Source organism: Sphaeramia orbicularis, chromosome 12 (assembly GCF_902148855.1).
Source record: "Sphaeramia orbicularis chromosome 12, fSphaOr1.1, whole genome shotgun sequence".
Lineage (NCBI taxonomy): Eukaryota > Metazoa > Chordata > Actinopteri > Kurtiformes > Apogonidae > Sphaeramia > Sphaeramia orbicularis.
Window position 1 is genome coordinate 74,905,734 of NC_043968.1, and position 24,193 is coordinate 74,929,926.

Genomic DNA, 24,193 nt, shown 5'->3' on the forward strand with positions numbered 1-24,193 from the left:
AGTATTAAACGTGAACATTACGGAATAAGTCAACATGTCAAGACTTATAATAGCATTAAAAGAAAAAAAAAAAAAAACTAACCAGATGATTGATTAACCAGACGAACCTATAACCATCATGATTAATTGAAATACCACATACAAAAAAAGATAAAGGTCTACAATCACCAACAAACAAACCAAAAAGGGAAATAGACACATTCAGACGGGGAAGGACTGTTAATTATAAGTAAGGTTTGGAAGCAAGTCTCGACCCCCCCCCCCCCCAAAAAAAAAAAAAAAAAAAAAAAATCACACTTAATTGTCTCATTTTTACAATAATGAAAAAAAAGTGAGTATAATATGAGAACCTTTTTTTTTTTAGTGTGTTGTGGTGACTGAAGGGATGTGAAGGTGAAGCTGTGAGTGGGATTGAACACGAAAAAGAAAAAAAAAAACAAAAACAAAAACAAAATAATAACAAAGCTCAGGACACCCTGAACAAATCTGATTGTGTTTATTGTTGTGGATATGATTCAATTTAAGCTACCAGGGACATTTACAGCGTTTGTCACAATGCTGCGCTTTAGACGTCAATACATAAAGTTGTTCAGCGCACAGAAGGATGATAACTGTGGTTTCTATTGTAACCGAGTCCCTGACTGTTTGAAAACCTCAGCTCGGTCGATAGATTCCCACAAAGAGCTGAAAACTCTCCCTCTTCTCATCGGTTTCGTGTGGCGTCACGGTTCGAAACACATATTCACATAACGGAACACTTCTCCTCCGCTTTGCTCTTGAGCTCGGTGACGGTGGCCGAGGCCTTCTCCTTCAGCTGGTCCATGTCCATGTTCTGCAAGTTCTGAAACTGGCCCATGATGGAGTCCTTGCCCTCCTCCTCCGTGGCGTCCTCGTCCACCATCTTCAGCAGCTCCTCCGGGACGTCCACGTCGTCCCCGGCCATCTCGATCATGTTCTCGTCCTGCTCGCTCTGGACGAGACAAAAAGCAGAAAACGGTCAAGAAAACGTCAGAAAGCACAGGTTTGACTTCCGTTCATCTGTTTTTTTGTTTTTTTTTTTAGTCCTTTGTAAATACTAGTTTAGTCTCAGGCTGTAAAAATTTGCTTTCTTTTGTTTTCCTTTTTCAGTTATGGGTTGTTTTGCTTTTTGTTTTGTTTTTTGTCTTTCCTTTTTTCCTTTTTGCAAATGACTGAAAATATGATAAAACAAATAAAAAGTAAAATGACAAAAAAGAAAGAAAGCATTGAAGAAACGTCAGAAAGCACAGGTTTGACTTCCATTCATCTGTTTTGTTTTGTTTTTTTAGTCCTTTGTAAATACTAGTTTAGTCTCAGGCTGTAAAAATTTGCTTTCTTTTGTTTTCCTTTTTCGGTTATGGGTTGTTTTGCTTTTTGTTTTGTTTTTTGTCTTTCCTTTTTTCCTTTTTGCAAATGACTGAAAATATGATAAAACCAATAAAAACTAAAATGACAAAAAAAGAAAGAAAGCATTGAAGAAACGTCAGAAAGCACAGGTTTGACTTCCGTTCATCTGGGTTTCTTTTAGTCCTCTGCAGTACGGAGTCTCAGGCCGTAAAATTTTGCGGCTGCCTGTTTTTCTTTTTGTCTTTCTAATTTTTTTTTTCACTTTGTTTTTTCCTTTTTGTAAATGACTGAAAATATGATACAATCAACAAAAACTTAAATGACAAAAAAAAAAAGAAAGCTGTCACAAAACAGCAGAAAGCACAGGTTTGAATTCCATTCATCTGGGGTTTTTTGTTTGTTTGTTTTTTAGTCCTTTGTAAATACTAGTTTAGTCTCAGGCCATAAAAAATTGCTTTCCTTTTGTTTTCCTTTTATAGTTATGGGTTGTTTTGTTTTTTGTTTTGTTTTTTGTCTTTCCTTTTTTTTTCCTTTTTGCAAATGACTGAAAATATGATAAAACCAATAAAAACTAAAATGACAAAAAAAGAAAGAAAGCATTGAAGAAATGTCAGAAAGCACAGGTTTGACTTCCATTCATCTGGGTTTTTTGTTTTGGTTTTTTTTTTTTAGTCCTTTGTAAATACTAGTTTAGTCTCAGGCTGTAAAAACTTGCTTTCTTTTGTTTTGCTTTTTCAGTCATGGGTTGTTTTTTGTTTTTTTGTCATTCCTTTTTTTTCTCCTTTTTTTTTTGCTTCTTGCAAATGATAAAACCAATAAAAACTTAAATGACATAAAAGAAATAAAGCATTCAACTAACAGCAGAAAGCAGAGGTTTAATTTCCATTCATGTGTTTTTGTTGTTTTTCTTTTTTCTTTTTTTTTTTTGGTCCTCTGCAATACGAAGTCTTAGGCTGTAAAATTTTGTGGCGGCCTTTTTAAGTTTGTTTTTTTGTTTTTCTTTTTGTCTTTCCTTTTTTTTTCCACTTTGTTTTTCCTTTTTGTAAATGACTGAAAATATGATAAAACCAATAAAAACTAAAATGACAAAAAAAAAAAGAAAGAAAGCATTGAAGAAATGTCAGAAAGCACAGGTTTGATTTCCATTCATCTGGGTTTTTTTAGTCCTCTGCAGTACGGAGTCTCAGGCCGTAAAATTTTGCGGCTGCCTGTTTTTCTTTTTGTCTTTCTAATTTTTTTTTTTCACTTTGTTTTTTCCTTTTTTTTAAATGACTGAAAATATGATACAATCAATAAAAACTTAAATGACAAAAAAAAAGAAAGTGGTCAAAAAACAGCAGAAAGCACAGGTTTGAATTCCATTCATCTGTTTTGTTTTGTTTTTTTTTGGGGGGGGGGGGGGGGGGGTTAAGTCCTCTGCAATACTAAGTCTTAAGCCATAAAATTTTGCATCTGCCTTTTTTAGTTGTGGGTTGTTTTGTTTTTTGTCTTTCCTCTTTTTGTTTTATTTTACTTTGGGGTTTTTTTCCTTTTTGTACATGACTGAAAATATGATAAAAATCAATAAAAACTTAAATGACAAGAAAAGAAAACAGTCAAGAAACAGTAGAAAGCAGAGGTTTGATTTCCATTCATCTGTTTTTTCTTTGGTTTTTTTTTTTGAGTCCTCTGCAATAATAAGTCTCAGGTCGTAAATTTTTGCAGCTACCTTTTTAAGTTGTGGGTTGTTTTGTTTTTCTTTTTGTCGTTCCTTTTTTTTTTTTTTTTTTTCTTTTTGTAAATGACTCAAAATATGATAAAATCAATAAAAACTTAAATGACAAAAAAAGAAAGTTGTCAAAAAACAGCAGAAAGCAAAGGTTTGATTTCCATTCATCTGTTTTTTTGTTTTTTTTGAGTCCTCTGCAATACTAAGTCTCAGGCTGTAAAAATTTAGCAAAATTTTAATTCCTTAAGATTAATCCCCCCCCCCCCCCCAACCACAACCAAAATTTAATCATTTCTTCCTTGTGCCAGTATCAACATTTCCTGAAAATTTCAAGAAAATTCGTCCATAACTTTTTGAGTTATCTTGCTAACAAACAAACATGCACACAAACAAAGCAAAGTGACCACAATAGATCCTGGCGGAGGTAAGAAGTGGTTCCAGGTCAAACAAGCCCCGCCCCTCGCACGTATTGTTGCTTATTTTGGCATCGATCCAGCTGATGTCATTATGTCTTAAAGTTCCATGATTATGGTTTTATTTATTCTTCTGTATAGCGCTTTTTTCTTTTTTGTACAGTTTCTATGCCTTTAAATTTATTCTGTATTTTATTCTTCTATTTTGGTTTTGTTTGTCTATACGTGTGCTGATGTCAGTATAGACACATTTCTGTTTTTATTTTTTATTTTATTGTATTTCAAATTTCATCTTATTTCTTGCACTTCAAAAATTCTATGCATAATCAAATATTTTAATGTGCGCTGTTTTTATATTTATTTTTATTTTATTGTATTTCTCTCAAATTTCATTTTATTTCTTGATGTATAATCAAATCTTAATGTATTTTAATATTGTATTTTTTCAATCAATGTGAAGCACTTTGGGCTACAATTTCTGTATGAAAGGTGCTATACAAATAAAGTTTTTTATTATTATTATTATTATTATTATTATTATTATTATTATTATTATTTCAGCCATTATAAGTAAATGGAGAAAAAAAAAAAGACTTGAAAAATTCATAAAAAATTTGAACTTTGACCTACTTTTCCAAAAATTTAATCACATCAATTCTGGGTCACTGGCAATCTATAAACCCAATTTGGTATGAATTCAACTAACGGTTTTGCTGATGAAGTGTTAAACAAACAAATGAAGAAACAAACCAAACCAAAAACTTGTTAAAAAGATAAAATACAAAATACAATTTAAAATGCAATTAAAATACAGTTAAAAATACAGTTAAAATGAAATAAATACATTAAGTGCAATCGGTTTGTAGCAGCTCTGAGTCAACAAAAGCCCACAATCATATAGAAATAAAAGTCAATGTAGAAAGTCAATTAGATGAATTAGATTAGATTAATTAAGTCAATTAGACAATGATCTATCTATCTATCTATCTATCTATCTATCTATCTATCTATCTATCTATCTATCTATCTATCTATCTATCTATCTATCTATGTTGAATTTTATTTCACACAAATAAGATTTCTGGCATAAAGTGATACTGAAAAGGTACAAACTGGTACATGAAGTGACATGAAATGAAAAGCTACACCAAAGTACTAGTAGGTTTTCTGTTCTGTTTGTGCGGAATTCGATGAACCAAACATGACAAACAACATCATGTCAGTGGGTTATACATAAATAATAAATATATAAAATAAATAAATAAAAACAAAAAATAATAAATATAACAATATAATAATAATAATAATAATAATAATAATAATAATAATAATAATAATAATAATAATAATAATAATATAAATAAATAATAAATGAATGTTGTCTCTGGTTATAACACATGCTGTAAACAGTCAGATTTAAAGACTTTTTTTTAAACTGCTAACTACCTGTCTGTCTTCAAACACTTGTTTTGTTGCTGTACATGTATTCACCTTCTGTCACTCAGCAAATATGAAAATAATTTAACTGAACTGAAATACATAAAAAATATCATATAATGACTTTTTGGGGGTTTAGAGTCAAATGATATAAGAATAAACAGACAGAAAATATCATTAATGAGAACAGATTGAATCCATGTTCCTTCATTTTGACTTAAATATATTCTAATGTGTGTGTTTTCTTGTTTTAAATCCGGTTTTCCATCATCACCTCTGTGCATTTGATGCCGTTATACATTAGTCACTTCATATGTAGGATAGTCATGCACTGTGACTACTTTTAACGTCAATCTGCTGGGATTATCTCAGACCTAGTCTTTCCTCTCTGAAGTCCTTCGATAGTCTAAATTTATCCCCTGCGTTGTCGCACGGGACCTTAATTCCGTTAAACCATCAACTTCCTGTTTTGTAAAGGTACAAATTTTCCACCTGTGTGTTCTGCGATCAGTAGAACGAGCCGATTTCTGACGGTGAAATCATGCCAACTGCGCCTCCCTCCAGCAGAGTCAGAGCGCTCATTGTTGTATAGAATAGAACAGTATAGTATTTGACAATGTAAACATCATAAAGGAAAATTAATTAGATTTACTTGTATGGTGTGGCTGCTTTTGTCTTCACGCTATATTTGTGGTTTTCATTTAAAAGACAAACAGTGAAAGGAATCTAATCCATTGTATGAGACAAAAAAAACCAGAACAACAGCGTGTTTGTCGCGTCAAATCAGTAGAAAAGCCTCCATTGGCCTAGGTCAACGCCACGTTCAGATGAATAAAAGCATAGAAAGTATAGAAACATGTGGAATAGAAACACTAAAGTTTGTTCTCACACCATAAAAAACACACTATTCAACACAAAGTAAAGCAATAGGCTGATTCACACGCCTCAATACAGCTCATTATGTATAAAAGAATAAAATAACATTTAACATTTGACATACCTTTTTTGCTCCCTCCATAACAGCAGTGTTTTTTTGTTTTTTTTTTGTCCTAAATGCTTTTCAGTCTGTGTCGTCTGTTTCTTTAGGGTCAGTTCACGTTGCCTGTTTGGTCTCTAATGAGTCTTAAGACACCTGATCAGTGGCATTTGGCTCTGGGAGGCTCAAGGTGCAATATGGGACACATACTGTAAGGCGTCCAGGATACTGGACCAGCGTCTGTTCTTGGTCTAATCTTACTGGCATGGCTTCCACCTCCTGTTGTTGTCAGGGCGACTGTACAGCTGCCAAGAGCTGCTGTTGGACAGATAAAGACGACTTCGCTCAGAGGAAGGCCGTCGTTAAAGCCTACAGTTTTTCCCTCAGGATAAAGCGGAGCCTCCATTTATATAGGGTGACAGAAAAAAACAGGAACTGTTTAACAATCCAATAAAACCAAGAGTGATGGAAGAAAAATATTTTATTCATAGTAATTGAAACCTTAAAACATGCCATTTAAGAAACAATGATGGAATTTTCATTTTTTAAAAATTACTTCCTGTAGATGGCGTCCTCCTGTACGAATGCATTCTTGAAATCTGCTGTTGAGATTCCTCATTGACCGCTGCAACATCTCAGCTGGGATACTGTGAATTTCATCCTGAATTCTCTGTTTTAACTCATCCACAGTTCTTGGTCGAGTCCTGTACACTTTACTCTTGAGATAGCCCCACAAGCAAAAAATCACAAACGGACAAATCTGGCGATCTAGGGGGCCAGGGAACGTTACCGAATCTTGAGATCACACGGTTACCGAACAATTGTCGCACAGCCACCAATGGTTACTAAAATGGGGGTGTGTTTACTTGCTCAAGGTCACTGTCTCGTAGTGCTGCCACTTGCTCATGTCTGCCAATACGCACTTCAAAATTCCCGTTTTTTTGGGTCACCCTGTAATTTTTACAAAATGAAAATTCCATCATTGTTTCTTAAATGGCATGTTTTAAGGTTTCAGTTACTATGAATAAAATATTTTTCTTCCATCACTCTTGGTTTTATTGGATTGTTAAAAAGTTACAGTTTTTTTGTGTCAGCCTGTATTTAACCCTTTCATGCATGAATTGTGAGAACCTTGATCAAGATTTTTTATTTTTTTTCTCCTGAGTGTGTTTACTTTTCTTCAGGCATTAAAAAAAAGTGATTGAAATATTTGTATGAACCTATTTTTTATGGAGTTACAAAAATATCTACTCAGTTGGACACCATTTGCTTAATTTTTGAAGCAAAGAAACATGTATTTACTGTCATATTATGTGAAAACTATGAAATAATTTTTTTAATGCTGCTAATCTGATGTTTTCTCACATTTTAACCCTTTCATGCATAGTGGTCACTCCAGTGGACAGCTATTCTACAGCTGTTCTCTTGTATATCCATGGATTTTGTTGTTCTTTTCTTTTTTTTTTTTTTTTTTTTTTTTTTTACACATATCTTTATTAAAGTTTTAAGACACTACATATCTTTTCTGACATGAATTGGTAACATTATGTAGATCTCTCCTGAGCATAAACCCCCAGAATCACAAGCCCTCAACATAGTTTTCACACAATTTTTCAGTAAATACATGTTTCTGTGCGTCAAAAATTAAACATGTGGTGTTCAGCTGGGTGGACATTTTTGCAACTTCATGAAAAATACGCTCATAAGAATTTTTTTTCATTATTATTTTTCATTATGTTTTTTTTTTTTTTTTTTTCAGAAGGAAATTTTCAATCACATTGTTTTTTTTCATGCCTAAAGCGGAAAAAAACAGTCAGGAAAGAAATTTGATTAAGGTTCTAATAATTCGTGCATGAAAGGGTTAACCCTTTCATGCATGAATTGAGAGAACCTTAATCAAGATTTTTTTTTCTCTTGAGTGTTTTTATTTTTCTTTAGGCATGAAAAAAGTGACTGAAATATTTTTATGAACCTATTTTTTATGGAGTTACAAAAATATCTACTCAGCTGGACACCATTCGCTTAATTTTTGAAGCAAAGAAACATATATTTACTGTCATACTATGTGAAAACTATGAAAGAATTTTTTTAATGCTGCTAATCTGATGTTTTCTCACATTTTAACCCTTTCATGCATGAATTGCGAGAACCTTAATCAAGATTTTTTTTTTCCTGTGTGTTTTTTTAATAAGATTTAATCAAGATTTATTTTCTTGAGTGTTTTTATTCCTCTGTAGGCATGAAAAAAAAAACACAATGCGATTGAAAATTTGTTATAAATCTATTTTTCTTGGAGTTCCAAAAATGTCCATGCAGTTTGATACCATGCATTAGATTTTTGAAGCAAAAAACAAACAAAACATGTATTTACCGATACATCACTTGAAAACTATGAAATAATAAAAAATAAAAAAATAAATTACTGCTTCTAATCTGTTTTCTCACATTTTAACACACTCTAATACTACTCATTACTCACTTCATGGAGATAATATGCAAAAAAAAAACAAAACTGTTTGCTTAATTTTTGAAGCAAAGAAACATGTATTTATTGTCATACTGTGTGAAAACTGAAATGATTTTTTTTAATGCTGCTAATCTTAACCCTTTCATCCATGAATTATGAGAACCTTAATCAAGATTTTTTTTTTTTCCTGAGTTTTTTTTTTCTTTAGGCATTAAAAAAAAGTGATTGAAATATTTGTATGAACCTATTTTTTATGGAGTTACAAAAATATCTACTCAGCTGGACACCATTCGCTTAATTTTTGAAGCAAAGAAACATATATTTACTGTCATACTATGTGAAAACTATGAAAGAATTTTTTTTAATGCTGCTAATCTGATGTTTTCTCACATTTTAACCCTTTCATGCATGAATTATGAGAACCTTAACCCTTTCATGTGCAGTGGTCACTACAGTGGACAGTTATTCTACAGCTGGTTTCTTGTATATTTATGGATGTTGTTGTTTTACTTGCATATCAACCAAAACAGTGGATACTTATGCACCATCCCATAATACACTGCAATTCATACCATTACTGTAACATTCCTGTTCTTGATAAAACCTGATCTGCAGCAACATATTTGAGTGTAAATCAACTGCTAATTGTTATTAGACTGTAATTAGCTGTTTGTTTTTTTTGTTACGTTGTGGTGTTTTGTTGTTTTTTACACATTATTTGAGTGAGTAATAACTACTATTATAGTATGTTAAAATGAGAGAAAACATCAGATTAGCAACATTAAAAAAAAAAAAACATTTATTTCCTAGTTTTCACACAGTATGTTAGTAAATACATGTTTCTTTGCTTCAAAAATTAAGCGAATGGTGTCCAGCTGAGTAGATATTTTTGTAACTCCATAAAAAATAGGTTCATAAAAATATTTCAATCACTTTTTTTAATGCCTAAAGAAAAAAAAACACTCAGGAAAAAAAAATCTTGATTAAGGTTCTCATAATTCATGCATGAAAGGGTTAAAATGTGAGAAAACATCAGATTAGCAGGATTAAAAAAAATTCTTTCATAGTTTTCACAAAGTATGACAGTAAATACATGTTTCTTTGCTTCAAAAATTAAGCGAGTGGACATTTTTGTAACTCCATGAAAAATAGGTTCATAAAAAAATAAATAAAATCAATCACATTGTTTTTTTTTAATGCCTAAAAGGAATAAAAACACTTAGGAAAAAAATCTTGATTAAGGTTCTCACAATTCATGCATGAAAGGGTTAATCAAGATTTTTTTTTTTTTTTTTTTTTTCCTGAGTGTTTTTTTTTCTTTAGGCATTAAAAAAAAGGGATTGAAATATTTTTATGAACCTATTTTTTATGGAGTTACAAAAATATCTACTCAGCTGGACACCATTCGCTTAATTTTTGAAGCAAAGAAACATGTATTTACTGTCATACTATGTGAAAACTATGAAAAAAATTTTTTAATGCTGCTAATCTGATGTTTTCTCACATTTTAACCCTTTCATGCATGAATTATGAGAACCTTAATCAAGATTTTTTTTTTTCCTGAGTGTTTTTTTTTCTTAGGCATTAAAAAAAAGGGATTGAAATATTTTTATGAACCTATTTTTTATGGAGTTACAAAAATATCTACTCAGCTGGACACCATTCGCTTAATTTTTGAAGCAAAGAAACATATATTTACTGTCATACTATGTGAAAACTATGAAATAATTTTTTTTAATGCTGCTAATCTGATGTTTTCTCACATTTTAACCCTTTCATGCATGAATTATGAGAACCTTAACCCTTTCATGTGCAGTGGTCACTACAGTGGACAGTTATTCTACAGCTGGTTTCTTGTATATTTATGGATGTTGTTGTTTTACTTGCATATCAACCAAAACAGTGGATACTTATGCACCATCCCATAATACACTGCAATTCATACCATTACTGTAACATTCCTGTTCTTGATAAAACCTGATCTGCAGCAACATATTTGAGTGTAAATCAACTGCTAATTGTTATTAGACTGTAATTAGCTGTTTGTTTTTTTTGTTACGTTGTGGTGTTTTGTTGTTTTTTACACATTATTTGAGTGAGTAATAACTACTATTATAGTATGTTAAAATGAGAGAAAACATCAGATTAGCAACATTAAAAAAAAAAAAAAAATTTATTTCCTAGTTTTCACACACTATGTTAGTAAATACATGTTTCTTTGCTTCAAAAATTAAGCGAATGGTGTCCAGCTGAGTAGATATTTTTGTAACTCCATAAAAAATAGGTTCATAAAAATATTTCAATCACTTTTTTTAACGCCTAAAGAAAAAAAAAACACTCAGGAAAAAAAAATCTTGATTAAGGTTCTCATAATTCATGCATGAAAGGGTTAAAATGTGAGAAAACATCAGATTAGCAGGATTAAAAAAAAATTCTTTCATAGTTTTCACAAAGTATGACAGTAAATACATGTTTCTTTGCTTCAAAAATTAAGCGAGTGGACATTTTTGTAACTCCATGAAAAATAGGTTCATAAAAAAAATAAATAAAATCAATCACATTGTTTTTTTTAATGCCTAAAAGGAATAAAAACACTTAGGAAAAAAATCTTGATTAAGGTTCTCACAATTCATGCATGAAAGGGTTAATCAAGATTTTTTTTTTTTTTTTTTTTTTTTTCCTGAGTGTTTTTTTTTTCTTTAGGCATTAAAAAAAAGGGATTGAAATATTTTTATGAAGCTATTTTTTATGGAGTTACAAAAATATCTACTCAGCTGGACACCATTCGCTTAATTTTTGAAGCAAAGAAACATGTATTTACTGTCATACTATGTGAAAACTATGAAAAAAAATTTTTAATGCTGCTAATCTGATGTTTTCTCACATTTTAACCCTTTCATGCATGAATTATGAGAACCTTAATCAAGATTTTTTTTTTTTCCTGAGTGTTTTTTTTTCTTTAGGCATTAAAAAAAAGGGATTGAAATATTTTTATGAACCTATTTTTTATGGAGTTACAAAAATATCTACTCAGCTGGACACCCTTCGCTTAATTTTTGAAGCAAAGAAACATGTATTTACTGTCATACTGTGTGAAAACTATGAAAGAATTTTTTTAATGCTGCTAATCTGATGTTTTCTCACATTTTAACCCTTTCATGCATGAATTATGAGAACCTTAATCAAGATTTATTTTCTTGAGTGTTTTTATTCCTCTGTAGGCATGAAAAAAAAACACAATGCGATTGAAAATTTTGTTATAAATCTATTTTTCTTGGAGTTCCAAAAATGTCCATGCAGTTTGATACCATGCATTAGATTTTTGAAGCAAAAAACAAACAAAACATGTATTTACCGATACATCACTTGAAAACTATGAAATAATAAAAAATAAAAAAATAAATTACTGCTTCTAATCTGTTTTCTCACATTTTAACACACTCTAATACTACTCATTACTCACTTCATGGAGATAATATGCAAAAAAAAAACAAAACTGTTTGCTTAATTTTTGAAGCAAAGAAACATGTATTTATTGTCATACTGTGTGAAAACTGAAATGATTTTTTTAATGCTGCTAATCTTAACCCTTTCATGCATGAATTATGAGAACCTTAATCAAGATTTTTTTTTTTCCTGAGTGTTTTTTTTTTCTTTAGGCATTAAAAAAAAGTGATTGAAATATTTGTATGAACCTATTTTTTATGGAGTTACAAAAATATCTACTCAGCTGGACACCATTCGCTTAATTTTTGAAGCAAAGAAACATATATTTACTGTCATACTATGTGAAAACTATGAAAGAATTTTTTTTAATGCTGCTAATCTGATGTTTTCTCACATTTTAACCCTTTCATGCATGAATTATGAGAACCTTAACCCTTTCATGTGCAGTGGTCACTACAGTGGACAGTTATTCTACAGCTGGTTTCTTGTATATTTATGGATGTTGTTGTTTTACTTGCATATCAACCAAAACAGTGGATACTTATGCACCATCCCATAATACACTGCAATTCATACCATTACTGTAACATTCCTGTTCTTGATAAAACCTGATCTGCAGCAACATATTTGAGTGTAAATCAACTGCTAATTGTTATTAGACTGTAATTAGCTGTTTGTTTTTTTTGTTACGTTGTGGTGTTTTGTTGTTTTTTACACATTATTTGAGTGAGTAATAACTACTATTATAGTATGTTAAAATGAGAGAAAACATCAGATTAGCAACATTTAAAAAAAAAAAACATTTATTTCCTAGTTTTCACACAGTATGTTAGTAAATACATGTTTCTTTGCTTCAAAAATTAAGCGAATGGTGTCCAGCTGAGTAGATATTTTTGTAACTCCATAAAAAATAGGTTCATAAAAATATTTCAATCACTTTTTTTAATGCCTAAAGAAAAAAAAAAAACTCAGGAAAAAAAAATCTTGATTAAGGTTCTCATAATTCATGCATGAAAGGGTTAAAATGTGAGAAAACATCAGATTAGCAGGATTAAAAAAAATTCTTTCATAGTTTTCACAAAGTATGACAGTAAATACATGTTTCTTTGCTTCAAAAATTAAGCGAGTGGACATTTTTGTAACTCCATGAAAAATAGGTTCATAAAAAAAATAAATAAAATCAATCACATTGTTTTTTTTAATGCCTAAAAGGAATAAAAACACTTAGGAAAAAAATCTTGATTAAGGTTCTCACAATTCATGCATGAAAGGGTTAATCAAGATTTTTTTTTTTTTTTTTTTTTTTCCTGAGTGTTTTTTTTTCTTTAGGCATTAAAAAAAAGGGATTGAAATATTTTTATGAACCTATTTTTTATGGAGTTACAAAAATATCTACTCAGCTGGACACCATTCGCTTAATTTTTGAAGCAAAGAAACATGTATTTACTGTCATACTATGTGAAAACTATGAAAAAAATTTTTTAATGCTGCTAATCTGATGTTTTCTCACATTTTAACCCTTTCATGCATGAATTATGAGAACCTTAATCAAGATTTTTTTTTTTCCTGAGTGTTTTTTTTTCTTAGGCATTAAAAAAAAGGGATTGAAATATTTTTATGAACCTATTTTTTATGGAGTTACAAAAATATCTACTCAGCTGGACACCATTCGCTTAATTTTTGAAGCATAGAAACATATATTTACTGTCAAACTTTGTGAAAACTATGAAAGAATTTTTTTTAATGCTGCTAATCTGATGTTTTCTCACATTTTAACCCTTTCATGCATGAATTGCGAGAACCTTAATCAAGATTTTTTTTTTCCTGTGTGTTTTTTTAATAAGATTTAATCAAGATTTATTTTCTTGAGTGTTTTTATTCCTCTGTAGGCATGAAAAAAAAAACACAATGCGATTGAAAATTTGTTATAAATCTATTTTTCTTGGAGTTCCAAAAATGTCCATGCAGTTTGATACCATGCATTAGATTTTTGAAGCAAAAAAAAAAAAAAACATGTATTTACCGATACATCACTTGAAAACTATGAAATAATAAAAAATAAAAAAATAAATTACTGCTTCTAATCTGTTTTCTCACATTTTAACACACTCTAATACTACTCATTACTCACTTCCTGGAGATAATATGCAAAAAAAAAAACAAAACTGTTTGCTTAATTTTTGAAGCAAAGAAACATGTATTTATTGTCATACTGTGTGAAAACTGAAATGATTTTTTTAATGCTGCTAATCTTAACCCTTTCATGCATGAATTATGAGAACCTTAATCAAGATTTTTTTTTTCCTGAGTGTTTTTTTTTCTTTAGGCATTAAAAAAAAGGGATTGAAATATTTTTATGAACCTATTTTTTATGGAGTTACAAAAATATCTACTCAGCTGGACACCATTCGCTTAATTTTTGAAGCAAAGAAACATGTATTTACTGTCATACTGTGTGAAAACTATGAAAGAATTTTTTTAATGCTGCTAATCTGATGTTTTCTCACATTTTAACCCTTTCATGCATGAATTATGAGAACCTTAATCAAGATTTATTTTCTTGAGTGTTTTTATTCCTCTGTAGGCATGAAAAAAAAACACAATGCGATTGAAAATTTTGTTATAAATCTATTTTTCTTGGAGTTCCAAAAATGTCCATGCAGTTTGATACCATGCATTAGATTTTTGAAGCAAAAAACAAACAAAACATGTATTTACCGATACATCACTTGAAAACTATGAAATAATAAAAAATAAAAAAATAAATTACTGCTTCTAATCTGTTTTCTCACATTTTAACACACTCTAATACTACTCATTACTCACTTCATGGAGATAATATGCAAAAAAAAAAAAAAACTGTTTGCTTAATTTTTGAAGCAAAGAAACATGTATTTACTGTCATACTGTGTGAAAACTATGAAAGAATTTTTTTAATGCTGCTAATCTTAACCCTTTCATGCATGAATTATGAGAACCTTAATCAAGATTTATTTTCTTGAGTGTTTTTATTCCTCTGTAGGCATGAAAAAAAAACACAATTTAACACACTCTAATACTACTCATTACTCACTTCATGGAGATAATATGCAAAAAAAAAAAAAAAAGTTTAGTAAAAAAAACAAAAACAAAACAAAACACTGTTTAATAATAATAACAAGCAATTGATTTACATTCAAACATGTTACTGCAGATCAGGTTTATCAAGAACAGTAACGTTACAGTAATGGTGTGAATTGGAGCATATGGGATGATGCATAAGTATCCACTGTGTTGGTTGATATGCAAGTAAAACAACAAAATCAACAGAACAGTTGTAAAATAGCTGTCCACTGTAGTGACCCCTATCCATGAAAGGGTTAACATACTATAATACTAGCTATTACTCAGTCAGATAATATGCAAAAAAAAAAAAAACAACAACAACTTTTTGTTTTAAAAGAAACTGTTCATTACAGTCTAATTGATTTACACTCAAATATGTTAGTGCAGATCAGGTTTATCAAGAACATAATGTAAAGTTACAGTAATAGTATGAATTGCAGTGTATGGGATGATGCATAAGCGTCCACTGTGTTGGTTGATATGCAAGTAAAACAACAAAATCCATGAATATACAAGAGAACAGCTGTAGAAAGCTGTCCACTATGCATGAAAGGATTAAAACATGCGGCCCGGGGGCCAAATCCGGCCCACCATAGGGTCCAGTTTGGCCCTTGGGATGAATTTGTGAAATGCAAAAATTACACTAAAATATTAACAATCCTTTTATTTCAGGTTCCACATTCAGACCAATTCAATCTCAAGTGGGCAGGACCAGTAAAATACGATCATAATAACACATAAATAATGACAATTGCAAATTTTTCTCTTTGTAAATGTAAATATTTTCATGTATTTACACTAAAACAAAGTATAATTTCGCAAAAAACAGTGAATAACCTGAACAAATATGAACAACTTGAAATGTCTTAAAAGAAGTAAGTGCAATTTTAACAATATTCTGTCTGTTATTAAATGTTTTGTGTATTTGTAGATCCTCTGTGATCTGTAAGTTATAATGTACATGTGTAAATGATAAACTGAAGCAGAATATTGTTAAAATTACATCTATTTTTTCAGTTTGTTCATGTTTTTCCACATCGTTTGAAAGGATAGTTTGTAGATGTAAACCTTTTCGCAATGTAAATTTACTTTTTTCGCTCCAAAACATAGAGAAAAGTTTGGAGTTGACAAATAAATTATATATTATTATGTTATTATTTTACTGGTTCGGCCCACTTCAGATCAAATTTAGCTGAATGTGGCCCCTGAACTAAAATGAGTTTGACACCCCTGATTTAAAATGAACACCAGTGTCCCCTCATGAGTGGGGGTGTTAGAAAATATCATGATATTTAATTTCACAATACTATATCGATATTAAAAAGTACTGAATCGATATTTTTAGGTATTTATTCAAATGCAGATATGGTAGAGGTTCATTTTTTGGTTTTCTTTATTGTTTATATCTTATTTATTATTATTTAACACTGTTTTATTAAATAATGGTTATTTGAAGCATCCTAAAAGCGCTTTTTACTGTCTGAGAGGAAGATTGTAGTAGGAGACTAGGAAACTGGGAGAATTAGAAATATTTTGTGACAGAGCATTAGATCCTGTTGTGATCAAATAAAAATGTGTTTAGTATTTGTACATATTTCTGGTGTAATTCAGTCATTTTCTTTTTTTTTTTTTTTTTCTTTTTTTCCATTTTTTGTTTATTTTGAGCATTTACTGCGGTGGCCCAAAGGTGCAACAGCCCCAAAAAATTATCCATACAAGAAAAAAAAAGAAAACAGCCCAAAAAATTATCCACTATATGAAAAAAAAGAGAACAGCCCAAAAAATTATCCACTATAAGAAAAAAAAAGAAAACAGCCCAAAAAATTATCCACTAGCCCAAAAAAATGATCCACTATAAGGAAAAAAAACAGAGAACAGCCCAAAAAATTATCCACTATAAGAAAAAAAAAGAAAACAGCCCAAAAAATTATCCACTAGCCCAAAAAAATGATCCACTATAAGGAAAAAAAACAGAGAACAGCCCAAAAAATGATCCACTATAAGAAAAAAAACAGAGAACAGCCCAAAAAAATGATCCACTATAAGGAAAAAAAACAGAGAACAGCGCAAAATATTATCCACTATAAGAAAAAAAACAGAGAACAGCCCAAAAAAATGATCCACTATAAGGAAAAAAAACAGAGAACAGCGCAAAATATTATCCACTATAAGAAAAAAAACAGAGAACAGCCCAAAAAAATGATCCACTATAAGGAAAAAAAACAGAGAACAGCGCAAAATATTATCCACTATAAGAAAAAAAACACATCATCCACCTTTTCAATTACAGGGGCGCTGTCTACTCAAAAGCTCTCTTGCTTTAAAATTAAGGCCACGACACAAAATAAAAGCATAGGCTGAAAATTTTTAAGGCCTTGAGCTAATGTGGCTAATGCTAACAAAGTAACCTACTGGAAGTGGAGGTCAGTGCGCTAAAAATAAAGTTATTTTAAGAATATATAGTGGATAATTTTTTGGGCTGTTGTCTTTGTTTTCTTACAGTGGATAATTGTTTTGGTCTGTTCTCTCTTTTTTCTTATAGTGGATAATTGTTTTGGTCTGTTCTCTCTTTTTCCTTATAGTGGATAATTTTTTTGGTATGTTCTCTTTTTTTTCTTATAGTGGATAATTTTTTGGGTATGTTCTCTTTTTTTTCTTATAGTGGATAATTTTTTGGGTATGTTCTCTTTTTTTTCTTATAGTGGATAATTTTTTGTGTCTGTTCTCTGTTTTTTTTTCTTATAGTGGATAATTTTTTTGGTATGTTCTCTTTTTTTTTCTTATAGTGGATAATTTTTTGTGTCTGTTCTCTGTTTTTTTCTTATAGTGGATAATTTTTTTGGTATGTTCTCTTTTTTTTCTTATAGTGGATAATTTTTTGTGTCTGTTCTCTGTTTTTTTCTTATAGTGGATAATTTTTTTGGTATGTTCTCTTTTTTTTCTTATAGTGGATAATTTTTTGGGTATGTTCTCTTTTTTTTCTTATAGTGGATAATTTTTTGTGTCTGTTCTCTGTTTTTTTCTTATAGTGGATAATTTTTTTGGTATGTTCTCTTTTTTTTCTTATAGTGGATAATTTTTTGTGTCTGTTCTCTGTTTTTTTCTTATAGTGGATAATTTCTTTGGTATGTTCTCTTTTTTTTCTTATAGTGGATAATTTTTTGGGTATGTTCTCTTTTTTTTCTTATAGTGGATAATTTTTTGTGTCTGTTCTCTGTTTTTTTCTTATAGTGGATAATTTTTTTGGTATGTTCTCTTTTTTTTCTTATAGTGGATAATTTTTTGTGTCTGTTCTCTGTTTTTTTCTTATAGTGGATAATTTTTTTGGTATGTTCTCTTTTTTTTCTTATAGTGGATAATTTTTTTGGTATGTTCTCTTTTTTTCCTTATAGTGGATAATTTTTTTTGGTGTGTTCTCTTTTTTTTCTTATAGTGGATAATTTTTTGTGTCTGTTCTCTTTTTTTTTTTCTTATAGTGGATAATTTTTTTGATATGTTCTCTTCTTTTTTCTTATAGTGGATAATTTTTTTGGTCTGTTCTCTTTTTTTTCTTATAGTGGATCTTTTTTTTTTTTTTTTTGGTCTGTTCTCTTTTTTTTCTTATAGTGGATATTTTTTTGGGCTGTTGCACCTCTGGGCCACCATAGTTTACAGAACATATGCAAATTCAAAATTCCAAAATCATTCATCTACACTCAAACAGGAGTGTGAAGAAGAAAGACTTATTTAATCCCACCCCCATTCTCATCATCAAATAACTTAACATAATAACATTTTAAATACTCACTCCTAGTAATTCAATTCTTCCAGGAAATAATGTTTAAAAAAATAAGAAACAAACCAAAAATTGCCTTTTTAATAGTATCATGATATATAGTGATATTGTCCTAGTATTGTGATTTGTATGGTATCACCAGATTCTTGTTAAGCCACACCCCTACTCATTAGAGCTGCACTTTTTGGTTCTATGCATAACTGAATGAACGGCCATTGCCATGTTGGACTTGTTTGTACCTTTGGAAGTCTGTATTTTTCTCGGAGGCACACCCTGAGTGTTGCCCTCTCGGCCTTCTTATGTAAGAAATCTGCATCTCGCTCCATCCTGTAGAAGACACAACCAACATTATTAATTAACCAGAAAAAACTGCACACATTTAATTATCAGACATATTCCATATATTGTGTGAGTGACTATAATGTGTACAGCAGTCTGGCATCATTCCTCTGACACATGCTTAATAAACAAATGTACTTTTTATTTTTGGTAATCCTATTCATTCATTCAGTATTTTATTTGAATGTAATTAGTATTTTTCCTCTTGATGAGGAGATATTATCATATATATTAATGATTGTAAAGTGCATATAAATATTATAGTTTGTATTAAAAAAGGTTGATTATGTGAATCTGATTGTGTGTGAAGTGACAAAAAAAATGTCTGTGAATGGTTCGTATGGATGTTTATATAGAAAAAAAAGTGTGTTAAAGCAAAGGAAGTGGAATTAATTGAATTATCAGTTTGTAAAAAGGGGGTGGAGTCTATAAGTTATACTTCCTCCCACTTTTTTTCAAGCACTGAAAATGTTTGTTTGACTATGTTGTATGGTTCTGTGTTATCTGATTCTATATGCTCCAAATAAAAACTACACTAACTATTTTGTTCCTATTCTCTTTTCCGTCTAATATGTCATTTCTTTTCTTTTCTTTCTTGTTTTTTTTCCTTTATTTCTCCCCAGGAGCTTAAAAGTTGGATTGTCTGTACAATGATTTTGTCAGCTAGCTAGCTAGCTAGCTAGCTAGCTAGATAGATAGCTAGATAGATAGATAGATAGATAGATAGATAGATAGATAGATAGACAGTTATTTCTATATGATTGTGGGCTTTTATTGACTCAGAGCTCCTACAAACCGATTGCACTTAATGTATTTATTGCATTTTAACTGTATTTCACCTGTATTTTAAGTGCATTTTAAATTGTATTTTAATTGTCTTGCACTGTAAAGCACTTTGTGACTCCCTGTCTGTGAAAGTGCTCAATAAATAAAACTGACTTACTTATTTATTGACAATAGTCAAAACCTCATTGGTTGTATTGAACCCAGTTCCCCGGTGGTTCCAACATGTTCTCTTTTATTTACTCTAGTGCACAGGTGTCAAACATGTGGCCCGGGGGCCAAAACCGGCCCGCCAAAGGTTCCAATCCGGCCCGCGGGATGAATTTGCAAAGTGCAAGTTAGGGCATTGAACTGAAAAATAATACCATAATAACCTAGAAAAAATAATGACAACACCAATTTTTTTGTCTTTGGTTTAGTGTAAAAAAAACATTAAATTATGAAAATGTTTACATTTACAAACTATCCTTTAACAAAAAATGTGAATAACCTGAACAAATATGAACAACCTGAAATGTCTAAAGAAAATTAAGTGCAATTTTAACAAAATTCTGCCTGTTAATAAATGTTTTGTGTCTTTGTAGATCTGATCTGTGATGTATATATATATAAATGATAAGTCGAGGCAAAATATTGATAAAATTGTACTTATATTTCTTAAAAAATGTCTTTTTTTTTCAGGTTAGCCACATCCTTTTTGTTTGGATAGTTTGTAAACATAAATACTGGCATAATTGAAATGTCTTTTTTTTTTCTTTTTTTTTTTTTTACACAAACAATTTGGAGTCGTCATTATTTATTGGCTATCATGCTATTATTTTACTGGTCCGGCCCACTTCAGATTAAATTGGGTTGAATGTGGCCCTTGGAAGAAAATGACTTTGACACCCCTGATATAGTGTGAGTTTGACTCCTTTGTTGTCTCTGAAGATCAGTGCATCAACATTTCAGTCCATTTTTTTATTATCCTGTTTGTTATTTAATGGTCTTCTGTATCATTTTCTGTAACTGTTGTTGTGCAGGACGCTGCTGCTCCTCCTGTATTTTCCAGGGTACATGTGCAGACTTTCCCTTAGCTAATTAAACACGAGGATTATTAGACCAGACTGAGTCGGTTTGACATCAAGCCAAGATGCCACAAGTTGAAACGACACCGTCTGCAAAGTTTAGTCAACACTAAACACCTCTGATGCTTTTTCAAACCATAAAAACCACACAGACGCATGTATAGTTTTCAACAGCAGGACTCTTCAGTGGAGGTTTGAGGACGTCAAGATGGTCGTAGATGTGAACGGATCACTCAAGTCTAGATTTATGGAGATTTATGGAGAATGTTGTGACTTTAAAACAAATGATTTAATTTTCCAAACATGGGAGTAAAGAGGCTGGACAAATCTGGTTATGTAATTCAGAATGAATGAATCGGCTCAGTGCTGCACAAAAGTCTGCAAACAGAAACAAGGACGACAGGATAGTGCAGCTTTATACCTTTCTGTGCTATTTTTTTCATGTTAAATGCAATGTAGCGGTTTGGTGCCTTTTACACTGAAAGCTTTTAAGCCAGGGGTGTACAACTCAGTTTAGTTAAGATAAGATCTCAACTGGGCCAGACCACTAAAATAATAACAGTGACAAAAGTCAAATTAAATTATGTCAATGTTTACATCTATAAAGCTTCCTTAAAAATCTGAATAACATGAACAACTTGAAATGTCTTGAGAAAAACAGGTGCAATTTTAATAATATTCTGCCTCAGTTTATCATTCGCAACAACTTACTTAACAATTACAAAAACACAAAATATTTACTCACAGGTAGAATATTGGCAAAATTGCGCTTACTTCTCTTAAGACATTTCAGATTGTTCATATTTATTCAGGTTATTCACATTTTTTTAAAAAGGAAACTTTGTGGATGTAAAAATTTTCATGTCATTTGACTTTTTTTTTAACACTAAAACAACGAGAAAATTTGCAGTTGTCATTATGCACAGGTTACTACGATAGTATTTTACTGGATTGACCCACTTGAGAGTATATTTGTCTGTATGTGGAACCTGAATTAAAAGGATTTTGACATCATTGATTGTTAATATCTTCTGTGTAATTTTTGCATTTCATAAATTCATCCCAAGGGCCGGATTGGACCCTTTGGCGAGCCGGATTTGGGCCCCCGGGCCGCATGTTTGCCACCTGTGTTTTAAACTGTGAACAAAACTCAATTTTCTCATACATTCATGAATATGAAGTTACCTATTAATATTTCTCACGCAGGACGATATGACTGTTAAACTGGGGATTATTGATCAGACTGTAAATCTGTTCATTCTCACGTGACCTTTAGGCTCAATAGGGTATTATACAGAAAATTCATGATGGTGGAAAGTCTTGTAACGACCTTCAGCGACACATGCATCTTTTCACGCAAAACTTTTAATTTAAAACAGTTAATTAATATGACTCTTTTTCTTCTTTTGTGTGTAAATAATTATTTTTTGCGTCCTTGAATTTTCATTTCTATATTATGTTGTGCAAAAAATTAGTAGCAATCAGGAGGTTTGTACCATTTCCATATTCGGAATAAATCAATAAAATAAATAATAAATAAATGAATAAATAAATAAAAAGGTGTTGCAAATTAGAAGTAAAGACACAATGAAAGAAATGTGGTGGAAACAATACGAGCTTGTCAAGGTCAGACTGAACACTCCGTCATCAAAATGGAGTCCCATCCACTTGTTGGTACTTACTTCTCCTCCACCAACTGTTTCTGGTACTCTTCATACTCTTCTCGTGTCATTCCTGCTGCTTTGGCTGGATCTGAAGGGGTGGCCTCCTCCTCTTTGTCGCCTCCGCCACCGAGACCCATTCCTGATAGGGGGTTCCCAATCATGCTCTTCAGCAAGAAAGCCATCTTTAGTTCGAAAAAGTGTGTGGAAGAAACAGAAAAACAACAGTATTTGGTGCTCCTCTTTAAAATGCACTCCGGTTTGTCTTTCTATATAGCTGTCAAACCCAGTCTCTCTAGTTAACCTGCTGCTTGTCTATGGACCCAAGGACACACTGACGACAGCCAACACACACAAACACACACACACACACACACACACACATATATACACGCACACAAAAACACACACACACAACGTTTTGCCCCGGCCATAATCTGGATTTAATCCTCCCTACTCCACTATACTAAGAGGCAGATGGCCTGTTTTCTATCTATTTTTAAATCATGCAGACCTTTGAGGATGGTTTTCAACTTTAAAACATGTCGTGGGTTTCTTTGGACACTCTTTTGGTCGAAGGCTTTTTCGTGAAAACTCTGATTTTGGAGAAAGGGGTTTCCTCAGTTTGTGATTTGCACATATGCTGTGTCCGCCCACAAGTGCTTAATCATATTAGTAAAGTACAGGCAGCCCATGTGCAGCTTATACCGCTGAGAGAGAGGGAGAGAGAGAGAGAGAGAGAGAGAGAGAGAGAGAGAGGAGCGGGATTACAGTCCTGTTTATCCCCTCTGGAGCTATCCTTCGTGCCGTGCTATTGTTCAGAGGGGGAGTGATTGACAGGAGGATAAGGCATCTCTGGTTTCATTATGTGCTCCATAAAGCCCAGTGAAGGACGACAGTATTCAAAGGTTCAAAGATACAATGATTCCAAAGTGTTTATTGTCAAATGCACAGCGAGGACACATGTTCCCTATACACTGTAAAAAAAAAAAAAAAAGAAAAATCTGTAATTTAACAGAATTTTTACTGTTTATTTTATAGATTGTTCCTGTATTTTTAAGATACAGGAAAATATCAATGAAATGACAAAAATAGTCAGTGACGCTTCACTTGAAGGTCTAGCACATTCATAAGACATTATAATGCATTATAAAAGTCATTACAGCAGTTTATGATCATGTACAGCAACTTATACCGAGGTTAATAAAGTATTATAAGTGTACAGGGTGGGGAAGCAAAATTTACAATATTCTGAGGCAGGGATTGAAAGACAGTGTATGACCAATTAGTTTATTGAAAGTCATGAGAATTTATTTGCCACAAGAAAATGTACATAATAGAAAATGTTTTTATTCTATGTGTCCTCCTTCTTTCTCAATATCTGCCTTCACACACTTCCTGAAACTTGCGCAAGTGTTCCTCAAATATTCGGGTGACAACTTCTCCCATTCTTCTTTAATAGTATCTTTGAGAAAGTCCACATTGCTGTGTGATGTTCTATTGGTAGCATGTTCTAAAACGCCCCAAATAGCAGAATCCAGAGGGTTTAGATCTGGGCTAGAAGGCGGCCATAAACATGATTCCCAAAAATTGCTAAAGTTGGATTTGTTGCTGTTGTCAACAAGTGTTTTGGTGTTCTTGTGTAAGATT

At 31.4% G+C, this 24,193-nt stretch overlaps 1 protein-coding gene across 1 annotated transcript; it reads right to left on the minus strand.

The window, feature by feature from the left end:
* On the minus strand, positions 1–22,907 carry cplx4a (complexin 4a). Its single transcript, XM_030149917.1, has 3 exons — positions 22,565–22,907; positions 18,933–19,020; positions 1–970 (listed from the first exon to the last, which is right to left on the minus strand). Exons 1-3 carry the CDS (start codon positions 22,726–22,728, stop codon positions 743–745), a joined length of 480 nt encoding a protein of 159 aa, XP_030005777.1. The 5' UTR covers positions 22,729–22,907; the 3' UTR covers positions 1–742.
* Positions 22,908–24,193: the final 1,286 nt, after the last annotated feature.

Excerpts from the sequence above, each read along its gene's own strand:
- cplx4a (XM_030149917.1), bottom strand. The coding sequence starts at position 22,728 with ATGGCTTTCTTGCTGAAGAGCATGATTGGGAACCCCCTATCAGGAATG. Across the intron at positions 19,021-22,564 it reads AAACAGTTGGTGGAGGAGAA|GATGGAGCGAGATGCAGATT; the intron begins GTAAGTACCAAC and ends TGTCTTCTACAG. Across the intron at positions 971-18,932 it reads AAAAATACAGACTTCCAAAG|AGCGAGCAGGACGAGAACAT; the intron begins GTACAAACAAGT and ends TGTCTCGTCCAG.